Source organism: Chelonia mydas, chromosome 13 (assembly GCF_015237465.2).
Source record: "Chelonia mydas isolate rCheMyd1 chromosome 13, rCheMyd1.pri.v2, whole genome shotgun sequence".
NCBI lineage: Eukaryota > Metazoa > Chordata > Testudines > Cheloniidae > Chelonia > Chelonia mydas.
Window position 1 is genome coordinate 2,342,925 of NC_051253.2, and position 12,224 is coordinate 2,355,148.

Sequence of the window (12,224 nt, forward strand, 5' to 3'; positions counted from 1 at the left end):
ACACAACATTTTCAAATCAAACCAGCCCACAGCGCAGCGATTCCAACCCACCCCTGTCACAGTGAGATTCGGTGGCAACTCACAGATGGATATAGTAATCCTCCCGGATACGCTCTGCAATCAGCTTGCTCTGTTCCACTGTCAGGGTGACTGGCTTGTTGGGAAAGTTGCACAGAACCTCACATTTCTTCTCTATGTTCATGAAGACCTGGAATGGCGTGTTTACTATCCGGTCCCCCCGCAGAACCTCACCTGGGAAACAGAGACACAATGGAAGGAGTGAGGGATACCATTATCAAGCAACACTGATTCTGCCATCGGGTTTCTAGCATGCTGTTTATCATGGAGCAATGAGGGCAGCTTTAGTGAGTTACAGTGTGGACAGCAGAGCCTTACGGAAGCTGGAGAGGTTACAGCAGATGCTGACTGTATGGAAAGAGATGCGAAAGGATAATTTGGAGCAAGGATCTTGTCTTGTTTGTCTGAAGCACCAAGTACATTGATGGACCCACAGAAATAAGAACCCGCCAAAGAAGCATTTCCCATCACTTCTTGGCTAACTGGGAATTCCAGCTTCCTGCTGCTGCCTCTAATCAACTAGCCAGAAGAGCATGGTACACTGGAGAGCGCCTCTCCTCTTTTCAGTCACAGGTTATCATAGGCTGCATTTGCAATTATTTCTCCCACTTAAAACGCACACACTGGAGTCACTCACACCCATACCATGCAAGAGGTAGCGCTGCAAATATTACTGTGTTCCAAGTACAGGTGCTGCTATTGCTCAGCCTATGAGACTGCACGGGCCTAGACAGCAACATATTTACAGACAGAGAGCATGCTGTATGATGGGTACGTACCCAGATTCTCAGCCTTGTACGTTATCTTGTTGGGTTGGCAGAAAGGCAATGAATAGTACTCATATGGCAGCTGGGTTCGTGAACTGGTGAGCTTCACAGCCTGAAGAAAGAAGCAGCTGTTATCTTCCCCTCTGTGACCCGCTAAAAACTCTGACCATTTCCTATGCTCCCTACATCAGTTGGAAGTTGAAGTCTCATTCAGAAGACCAATTTCAAAGGGAAACACACTTTGTAAGATAGTCTCAGTGGGGGAAAAGCCAATCTGAACTGCCCTTCCCACCACCACCAAACAATTAATCCACTAAGCGTAGGAAATACCTGCTCCAGTAACTGAAGTCTGTAAGGTTACCAACTCCACCAGCTACATCAGGCTTAGTGGAGCAATTCTCTTAAGCACAGGAACGATCACGAAGTTAACTAGGGCACCAGAGAGCCAGAATTGAGTATGAAATGTTGGTAAGGGGCTGGTTGGGCAGCAGTGGGGGAGTGAACTCCACTGTGCATAATAGAAGGGTATCCCTCTCAAATTTTACTATGCAACTGTCTTCTTCACAAGACACGCAGATACCCAGATACATTAGTTCCAAGCCTTTATTTGGAGCCCTGTTCTAGGAAAGGGGACATGGAAGTTATGGTTAAGTCCAGACTTCTTCACCTCTGCAGCCTATTAATAGTTCTATGTGCCGTACCTGCTGCAGCAGCCCCATCTTTAAGTAGCAAAGAAATACCTGATGCAGATGTGCCCAATATAGTTTGGGTGTCACTCCCCTATAACTACAGTCCTCCTGAATCTCTCCCACGCCTATTTTCTGAAGCACATGAATGGGTCACAAGTTTGTGAAAATGGTTTGGTGTGACCACTGTCGTTGCCTTTGGAAAAATCCTAGGCCAGCTCTACACAAGGTGTGCTTTGCCAGTATAACTATCCTGGCAGAGCACTCCCAGGGTGGAGGAAGCTCATCCAAGCAAAATTGCACTTTTGCGGGAATAACTGTTTCTACAGTGGATGCTTTTACTCACAGTTGTGGTCAGAGATCACCCTCTGTGCACCTGACCAACACAGTTGTGCTGACAAAAGTTTGTAGTATAGACCAGGCCCTAGTCATGTCCTCAATCCTATATGAAGAGTTGAGCAGAAGCTGCTTCTGAAGACAACAGATACTGACAAAACTGAATACTGCTGGTGGGCACCCACAAAAATGTAGGGCACAACTGAGGTGCAGAGATCCAGTATAAAGGGCACATCTGTTCTGACAAACAGGAGCTGTTTGTAACTGAAGCCAACCTCACTTATGGAAATGTACAGGAAGATTTGCCAACTGGTCTCATTGCTGGAGGACACATGTAGCTTTTGAAATCCTTTTGAGAGTTGCTATTCCAATCCAATTCCTCCTGAGGCTACTTTGTGATTTTACTGTAGCCCCGAGCTAGCCTTGTTCGCTTAAAATAGCTTGGGTCAGGGGATTTGTGACCAGAAAGTGAGTTGCACTGTGCTTGGTATACGACTAGACAACCCCAACATCCCCACAGACATCTACTTTTCTGGATGCCCTGTAAGCAATTTAGCCCACAGCTTTAGAATAAATAAATAAATGGCTTTAGGACTGTTTCTGTCTAGAAAGCAAGTCTGAACTCTCTCCCAGCAGGATAGACGCAGTTCCAGAGTTGGGTATTAATAACATTGTGTGGGAGTGTCGGCAACCTTTGCCATCTTCGTGGGCGTTTGAGGTCTGGAGGAAGGATGTGGGGGCATATTGTGGATTTCAGTTTATTCCTGGCATGGGGAGAGAGCTCGTGAGAACTGACTTGAACTAACAACTTGAAAGTGTTTCGTTCTATCCTTGGCTTTATCCCATCATCTTCAGGACACAGCCACTTCACGCTTTGCTTGTAGCCCAAGTACTGCCCTGATGGCAGTTTCACTCAGTTACCTCATGCATATATCATGCGCAATATTGGAGACAGAGAAGTTTTGATTACTTTCACTTTGTAACCAATGCTGCTGGGAAAACTCTTGTGCCAAGCAGAGCGACGTCTGCAGGGATTCTGGTGCAGCTGTTTGCATGGTTCAAAGAGATACTTGAGAGAAGAAATGGGTGGCCAAAGAGAGAAACTGAAGAGAATAAAAAAATAAGTTGGGACTTTGAGGGGGGAGGAGGAGGAGGACAGGTATGGTTCAGAAGCCCCTTTTTACTGACATTTTACATGAGCACTGAATTTTAGAGGCAAGATTCCAAAGCTTGACTTTGGTAGTCCCACTTGGCTACTGTGCTATAAATAAATGTGTTCCCTCTTGCCATTTTTGTTCCTGTGAAATCCATCCTACCTTGATTTCTACGGGATCCTTCTGGTGGAAGTTGATTGGTGCTACACCTGGTACATAGAAGGAGCTTGTCTCATGAAAGAGTGCAAGCAGCATCAGCAAACACATCGGCCTTTCCTGAAAAAGAAAAGAGATATCACGGCTGCACCACCTGGGGGACACACATCAGAGCAAAACCCGATGGAAGAAAGGTGATATGGTGGACAAGAAATCCCCAGTCTGCTAATGACATTTATAAAGGCTGCATGGTCTAGCAATTCAAGTACAACTGAGTCAGAAGAACTGGGTTCTATTCCTGACTTTGTGACTCTTGGCAAATCACTTCCCACCTCTGTTTTTCCATCTTTAAAATAGGGATAATATTTGCCTGTCTACCTACCTCAGGCGCCTGTTGTGAAGCTCAATTAATATTCATAAAGTGCTTCAAATTTCTTAGGTGGAATACACTATAGCCCAGAACTGCAAAGTGCTACAGATCTGGGACAACAAGAGCTCTGAAGCAGTTGACCATGGACTCTTGATGATCTCATCACCATTTTTCTCATTCCACTCCCGACAAAGACGCCTTTCCATGGCATGCTGTATCTGAAACCTCCCCCCACCTTTACATTTTTGCTGCACACTACATAATCTGATAGGTGTGTAACAATCCCCAGGCTGATACAAGTACAATACACATTATTCTTCACCCTGGTAACTCCATGTTTCGCTATAGAGCAGGATATTAGACCCGGCACTAGCCAGGACTGCACTTCAGTAATTCTCCAGCAGCAATTCTCCAGCAGCAACCTCTGGGCTGCTGTTCACAGGACTTATCTTCCCTGCAACAATTAGCTCAAATAAGAGCAGCCACACTGCAAAACAGCATTCTCATTCAACACGTGAGTTGCACACAGCAATTTGATTAGCAGCTCATGAATGGTGCTAACTCCAGCTGTAACCTTACTCCTGGGGGAATTCTGCACCACTGCGCATGCACAGAATGTGTGTCCCCTGCAGATTTCTTTGCTTCCCCACAGAAAAATGACTTTCTGATGGGGGAAGCAAAGGGAAGCCACAACAGTGGTCATGTGACCCTCCCCAGCAGTATGTTTCAGGCATAGGCGCTGACTCTGTGGGTGCTCCAGGGCTGGGGCACCCACAGGGAAAAATTAGCGGGTGCTCTGCACCGATCGGCAGCCAAGCTCCCCCCTTCTCACCTCCTTCTCCACCACCACCACCGCCCCCGAGCACGCCGCGTCCCCGCTCCTCCCAGCACTGCCCGCCTCCCCGGCGCCTAACAGCTGTTTGCGAGTGCTTAGGACTTTCCAGGAGGGAGAGGGAGGAGCAGGGACGTGGCACACTCAGGGAAGGAGGCGAAGAGGCAGGGCAGGGGCAGGACTGGGGTGGGAAAAGGCGGGGTGGGGCAGGGACTTTGGGGAGGGGGTGGAATGGGGGTGGGGCGAGGGCAGTGCATGGGCAGGAAGAGGCGGGGGTCGAGCACCCATCGGGCAGAAGGGAAGTCAGCACCTACAGTTTCAGGTGCCCAGGGCAGCTGGCAGAGAGGTAAATTGCTATGGGGCAGGACAGGGTAAAACCCGGGAGGTGACTCCTACCCAGAGCTGGGCTCAACTGCTAGTCTGATTGGACTTCCTCTTCTCCTGCACGGCATCCAGGGCCAGGTCAGACCCACCCACAGATTTCTCCCCCAGCTGCAGGAAGTTCTGCAAACTCCCTCCCCCCCAGGCTTCCTTTACCCACCGCTCCTCAGCTGCAGGGGAGGAGGAAAAAAATCGCTGTACAGGGAGCTGCTCCCCCATCTGCCCAACTCCTGTGCATCCAGACCCCCTCTACACAGACCCTCCCACCAAGCTTCAGTTCCCGCCCCCGCACTCAGAACCCCTCGATGAGCCCCAATCCCCCTGCACCTAGACCACCCCAATGAGTCACCTGTGCTTGGATCCCCACCCCCACCGAGCCCCAACCAGCTGCACCTGGATCCCCACCCCACTGAGCCCACTAACCCAGCACCTGGACCCCCCCCACTGAACCCTCCATGCCCCGACCCCCCTGCCAAGCTCTATCCCCACACACCCAGACCTCCTCCGCACTGAGCCCCAACCATCTTCACCTGGACCCCCCCTGCAGAGTCCTATTACTGTTGCACCCAGAACCCCCCAACAAGCCCCTGTGCATCCAGATCCCCCCTGTACCCAGATCCCCCAGTGAGCTGCCCACACCCAGACTGCCCCACACACAGGACAGTCTCAACCCACACCTGGATCACCCCCACACTACGTCCCTCCACACATGGATCCTGCCTTGCTGAGCCTGCCTGCTCACATCTGGCATGGCCCTGGAGTATTTCTGGGGCAGGCCCGGTCCTTGCGCGATGTCTGGGTTGGGTGCAGCCTCACCACTGAGTCCGTGTCCCAGGGAGGAGCTACACAGTGATCTCCCACCTCTGTGCAGCCCATGGCTTGTGCTCCCCAATGCCACGCTGTTTGGCAAATAAAATTTTGCAGAATTTTAAAATACTGTGTGCAAAATTTTTACTTTTTTGGTGCAGAATTTTTTTTTCTTCACAGAATGCCCTCAGGAGAATAACCTGTAGCTGCATCCCCCCCTACATTGCAAACTCAAGCATCAACCCATGCCTCTTGATGGGTCCACTAGCTGGAGTTTAAAGCACCACTTAACTCAAGCTAGAGATTTGTGTAGGGATGGGGTCAGGTTTGGGGCAACACTCAAGTTATACCTCGAGCTAACAGTGCAGTGAAGACAAATCTATGGTCAACACTTTCCCATGCAGTTTCCCTATAGAAGCAGCAAAGTCCATGTCACTCTGCTGGGGTCACGATGTCTATAGGCAGAGGCTAGGGGGAAGCGGTGAAAGGAAGCACAAGAGAGAACAGGAAGAGAGCGGAAAAAATAGAAAAGAGAGGGAATAGGCTGGCCAAATGACATGGAGCTAGACGAGGAAAAGGGGAAGAAGCTGCACTGGTGGATCACAGTCTGGGACAGAGTTTAGCTGCTGGGGTGGGCGAGTAGGTTCTGGGAGTACTGTGGAGGAAGGACACGCCTGCTTCTGAGGATGGAGTATCTTGCAGAGGCTACGCACCGCCTCTGTCCAACAAAAGCTGTATTGGCAGGCTCGAGGAAACTAATGCAAGTCAGACCTCTTTGGCCAGAGGCAGTGGACACCGTGCAGAGCAGTGAGGAGAAGATGCTGGCCTCTGGAAATTCACAACTGCCCATCAACCATGACAAAGCACAGCCTCACAATAAGGAGGACGAGTGAGGACATCTGTCCCAAACTGTGAGTCTCTGATAAAGCACTACAATATCTGTAAGCACACTCTAAATACTTACCCCTTCCCAGAGTTTTCTTCATCATTAGTTTAAGTAACAAACCTCAGGCTAAGCTTCCTCCTGAAATTAGCTATTCCTATGTTCCCCTACAGAGCCCCTCTGTACCCGGCTCTATTTCCCCTCTGCCTTCTGTACCCTTGGAGCTAATAGGCCCCACCTGCTCTGGCTGCCAGCATGAGTCAACAGAAAGGACCTTGAACAGAGATGCACAGCAAAGCAATGGACAGACACCCTGTCACAACAACAAATAAATACAGGGGTGTTCTCTGATTTCCCATATTCATTCAACTGCAACACAAGATTACCGCTTTACTAATATTCCCCAAATCCAATAATCTAATCTAGAGAATAGATGCTTTATAATGTAAGACTCTGCATGAACCCTGGTTTGATGCCATTAAGATGAAAAAGGTCTCATAGGTGGATAAAACGCTAAGAGGAGAAATCACCCTTGCTCTGCATCACACAGCTGCCAGCTCTGTCACAGCCACTGCACTTAACGTTTATATAGTGTCAGAAACGTACCCTGCACTTTACAAAACAGAGGAAGGTGCAAACCTTGCCCTGAGGAGCTTACAATGTACTTGGATAAAACAAGGGTGTGGCTCAGGAAATGAGCAGGCCTGGAGGCATGACAGGAAGGATTTGAGGAAGCAGCAGGTCTTCAGTGGACATTTGACAGAAGGAGAGTGTTCCAGGTGCAAGGGCCAGCCAGAAAGGTGGTGTGAAGCTGAGAGAGGATTGGGAGGCGAGAACAAGAGCAAAGGTACAGAACAGGCAGAGATGAGATTGTGCAAGGCCTTGAAGGTGAAGCCGAGAGGACAAAGAGGAGGAGGGAGACAGGTGGGGTTTTACGGAATTCTCCAGTTTAGATTCCTGGCATAGCTGTCCAATGAACAACAACATGCAGCATGTACAATGGAAGGAGTTAATGCTGGTATCAGGACCTTTGCTTTCACATTTGCAGGTCTGCTTCCTTGTTTTGAGACAAAAAAGAAACATAGCTGCAACAATATGGACATGTGCCAACTGATTTGCTCAACTCCAAGGCCTAGCCCAGCAGTTCTTCCACATGTGAGACTCCTTTAGGTTTCTTTGGAAGCTAAATGAGTAAAAGGTTGTAGGACTGTGTCCTGCCTCCTTAAAAAAACAACTCTGCTTACTTTACTCCTGGGGGAATTCTGCGCCAAAAAAAATTAAAATTCTGTACAAGATATTTTAAAATTCTGCATATTTTGTCAAAATAACGCAATATAATCACTCTGGTTTCAATTATTTTGGTAATTTATTTAAACTACAATACAATGGGAGTAGAGAGCATTGGAGGAAATCCCCAAACCCCCTTGCCTAATAGTAATGTAGCTAGGTTTGACTCTTTATTTCTAGTTATTAGTCAACAAATATATGCAGCCATATGCTCAGTGTTACATCACAGGCAACAGAAAAGCAAGTGAAGGCTGGGGAATCAAACTCACAATTTATATTGGCTACTGACCAGAAAAGTCAGTAGCAAACAGTTCACGGAGCACATTTTGATAGGAAATTTAGACCAGTTCTAATCACTAAAGCAATGTAAGCATTTATAAGGCCATACTGTCCTTTACACCAATTTGGCAATGTAAAGGAGCCTTAAAACATCTGCATGACATTCTGATTGATACATCAAAGTAGACCTCCATTGTATATTTCAAAAAGAAAAATCACTCTAGTGATGGAAAATCCCATTGGTGTACCGGGAAGTTGCACCATGTGGCAACAAGTGGTACCATGGAGTTACACAATTCCAGATCCCAATAGAAAACCTTTAAGCACGAGAGTCATAATTGACGCAGGGCTTGTCTACCCTACCCGCTGGATTGGCGGGCAGCGATCGATCCAGCGGAGGTTGATTTATCGTATCTGGTACAGACACGATAAATCGACCGTTGAGCACTCTCCCGTCAACTCTGGTACTCCACCAGAACAAGAAGCGCAAGCAGAGTCGACGGGAGAGTGTCAGCTGTCGACTTAACCACAGTGAAGACACTGCGGTATGTATATCTAAGCACGATGACTTCATCTACACTATTCATGTAGCTGAAGTTGCATATCTTAGATCGATCCTGGGCGGTAGTATAAACAAGCCCTAAGTTTCATTATTTAGTTTCTCACAAAACCGCTAAGCCGCAAATGAGAGAGAAAACAAGCAGCTAGAGCAGCAGTATACACTCTGAAGTTGGATAGCCAGACAAGAACGACTGTCCCCGTTCCATTGTGATAAACTCATCAAAGGGACAGGCACGACAAAATCTGATGGAGAGGAAAGCACAGAAAAAGCAACAGCACTTTCTTTCAAACAAGGCTACTTCTAAGATCTCTCCACAAGCAGAGAGCTGCACAGGAATTCTGGAAGTTAAATCTCACGGAGAGAGACCAGAGAGAGAACTCCCTTATTCCTGTGAGGCTAAATGAACCCATCACCACCAGGAATTCCTGATGTGTGTCAACAAGGTCCTCCCAACTACACAATGCAATAATCATCCCACCAGACAAGTGACGTTCTTCCAAGTGTGAAACTCAGCACTGAATGGCATCAGGCAGAGTCACATGCCAAATCCTCTCCAAGAAGTTCCTTCTGAATAATCACCAGACTTAACATGAGCAAACAATTCCAGCAGGAAGTTCCAGCGACGGTTATGAATCTAATTTATGAAGTCATTAAGAACAGCCACCAGTTAATCTGTGAATCTGTTAGTGCTTTCCAAAACAGACACTTGTCTATAGCTGAGCCCCCTGCCTGTGTCTTGGCTAGACAGGAGCTTACTAGATGTTATTATATTTTAAAAAGCGCATGCACACAGTGTGAGAGAATTTACAGCCACTGAAGATGCCAACACAAGAGACTGAGTTCCACAGTTTATCTACAGAACAAATACACTGCAAGCTTCTCTCCATGCCTGTCTGCCAACATGCCTCAAACCTAATCTGGAGGGACTATCTCCAGGGGGGTGAAAAAGCCAGTCTCAAAGCCCTTTCAAAGCAGTGGCCTCTCTGCCAAGACTGCCAGCAAGCAGCGTCTACTGGGGACAGCACCAAGACCAGGACCATATTTCACACAGGCTAACCTCAGATGGCAGTAACATTAGTCGTGTCACAGGCACTACACAGGGCTTGCTTTGGGACTTCCTTCTGACCACAGTTTCGAAGTTCACTTGCAAACCCAGTGATAATATCATAGGTGTACTCAAAGGGTGGAAATGGAGGGGGAGGGGAGCTCAGTGGTGACTGACACCATACACACAACAAAAGGGAAAAACATCAGTGTGATCTGCTCTTTCAGTTAGTGTGCATCTTTCCGGCCTCTATACTAGGGGCAGTGCCAGGCCCCTTTTAACTCACATAAAGCCATGTTTGGAAGAAAAGCCAGCAAAATAGAGAAGAGAAACCTATGTAGTGTGTCCCAGTGTTTTTAAAGCAGTCTTGTTAGATTCTTGGCAATTGTGTGGACAAGCTCATCTTTATTACATTTCTGACCAGCTTTCACATGCACTCAGTGGAGCCACTGAAAGCCTTTGGCAAGGAGACAAATGCTGTATTCACGCTGGTTGCAGACTGTCCCTCTGACACTTGGAGAGCTGTTAACAGCCGCCTGTGCTCTCAGCTCTCCACAAAACAGAGGGCTAGTCTACACTAGAATAGCTACAGTGGCACAGCTGCACTGCTGCTAGTGCAGACGCTCTGTGCGCTCTCCCGTCGTCGGCATAATTACTCCACCTCCCTGAGCTGCGGAAGAAGAAGAGCTCCTCCCACCAACACGGCACTGTCCACACTGGTGCTTAGGCCGGTGTAACTTACATCGCTCCGGGGGGTGGCTTTTCCACACCTCTGAGCAACTTAAGTTACACCGAAGAAAGAGCCCAGAGGCCTCAGCCTTCTAAATGGGCAAAGGAACAATTCCACAGCGAAAGAACAAACAGGGTAATATAGATTTCTGAAGCAAAATAGATGAAAATTCCAGTACTTCCATGCAAAGAATCTTTAAACAATCTCCCATAGCATCCTCTGGCCCTAACACGACACAGAACACGTCACACATCCCTTCCCAGCTATCAGTGCCCCAACACTCGTATCCACAAAGTATGTTGATGTCACTCATGTATAAGCCACACACACACATACACACTATAGATCTATATCCGAACCGGTATGAGCATCCTTCCACAAAAGAACGTTAAGTGATAGAAAAAAGCACGGCCACTGACTTACGGTGACACCTCAGGCAGGTCACCTGATTTCTCACGGACTTCTTTTTCCCACATCTGTAATACTGGCCTACATCCATGGGATGTTTTGTGAGGTGTAATAAACTAATGCTCATGAAGACCTCCAGGACCCAAGGAGGGAAGGTGGCTATACATATCTAGTTTTATTACTACAACTTGCACTAATATTTGACACACAAATATAATCCCCCGTTAAACCTGGCACTAAATGTTCGGCCTAAGTCCATGTTTCTGTTAAGTGGATTACATAAAAGAGTCCTACTCTCAATTTTGCCATTACCGAGAACAGTTCAACCTTTTCACATTGTGGGCCACCTGGTCTGATGGACACTTCCCTCCCAATCGGACTTGAGTCGGCTAAAATGCTTGGTTCCATACAAAATAGTATTAAGAGTATTAGAGGACACATGAAAATAGTTTTGCTTTGTGATGCATATAGCTGGTTGGCTCAATCCTCACACCTCCTGTCTTAACGCTGATCTATTTATTTCCTGTCCGTAGATACAGGGCTTTAGCTTGCAAGTTCTTTTGGGCAGGGACTGTCTTATATTTGCACAACACCCAATACAATGGGACCCTGACCTGATTAGAAGCTCTGGAAGTTAGTTATACAGCTAATAATTAGGAATTGTCCACACTGCTCTATTGTCTCCAAGTTACTTTGTGTTTTTGATTTGTTCTCCAGTGTATTTATTACCCCCTCCAATGTTAGTATCAGCCTGCACCACTTAAGACACAAAGTAGGAAAGGCAAAGAGGGGCTTCAAAAAAAGATGTATTGGTCAAAAACCGCTCTAGAAACCGTAATTAGAAACCTGTATCTGTATTAGCTTTTGGGGGGAAATCTCCAATTCACTACTGCCAGTGGTAATGCTCGTGTAGACAGGGCATCAGCATTTTACCACTATGCCATCTAGATCTGCACTGGGCAGGTTTAGACACCACAGTGGTAAGAGACACAGGAGCCTTGCCTACCTTAGCTCTGTAATTGTTCCTATCAACTGTGGAGCTCTACTGGTAGGGGTGGAACAGTGGGAGGTTTATGTATTTTTTGAAGTGCAGAATAAACAAGAAGAACAAGGAGTACTTGTGGCACCTTAGAGACTAGCAAATTTATTTGAGCATAAGCTTTCATGGGCTAAAGCCCACTTCATCAGATGCATGTCTAATGCATAAAGAATAAACAAGGTCTCAGACTGGATTACAAAAGCAGGAAGACTCCTTGAAGACTGTGACAGTTCATCACTAAGAAAGAAGCAGCTCTGCAGAGTAAATATGAGAACCACTGTCTTAGAACGGGGAAAAAACAAACACAAAAGGATGTTTGGTCAAGAATTCTTAACTACAAGCCACCTTTGTGAAATATGTTTACAGCAACAATCTAATCTTTTTGCATAAAATGTAAAATAACAGGGCAGCAGAGAAATCATTC

At 47.1% G+C, this 12,224-nt stretch overlaps 1 protein-coding gene across 2 annotated transcripts in view; it reads right to left on the reverse strand.

Annotated features, from left to right (window-relative positions):
- Positions 1-12,224, reverse strand: part of TM9SF4 (transmembrane 9 superfamily member 4) — a 28,165-nt gene that overhangs the window by 12,189 nt on the left and 3,752 nt on the right. For both annotated transcript variants that reach the window (XM_037915959.2, XM_037915960.2), the window contains exons 2-4: positions 3,184-3,297; positions 858-957; positions 84-252 (exon numbers count right to left, since the gene is read on the reverse strand). In XM_037915959.2, the coding sequence (XP_037771887.1) occupies positions 84-252; positions 858-957; positions 3,184-3,297 (383 nt within the window). The remainder of the gene's footprint in view (positions 1-83; positions 253-857; positions 958-3,183; positions 3,298-12,224) is intronic.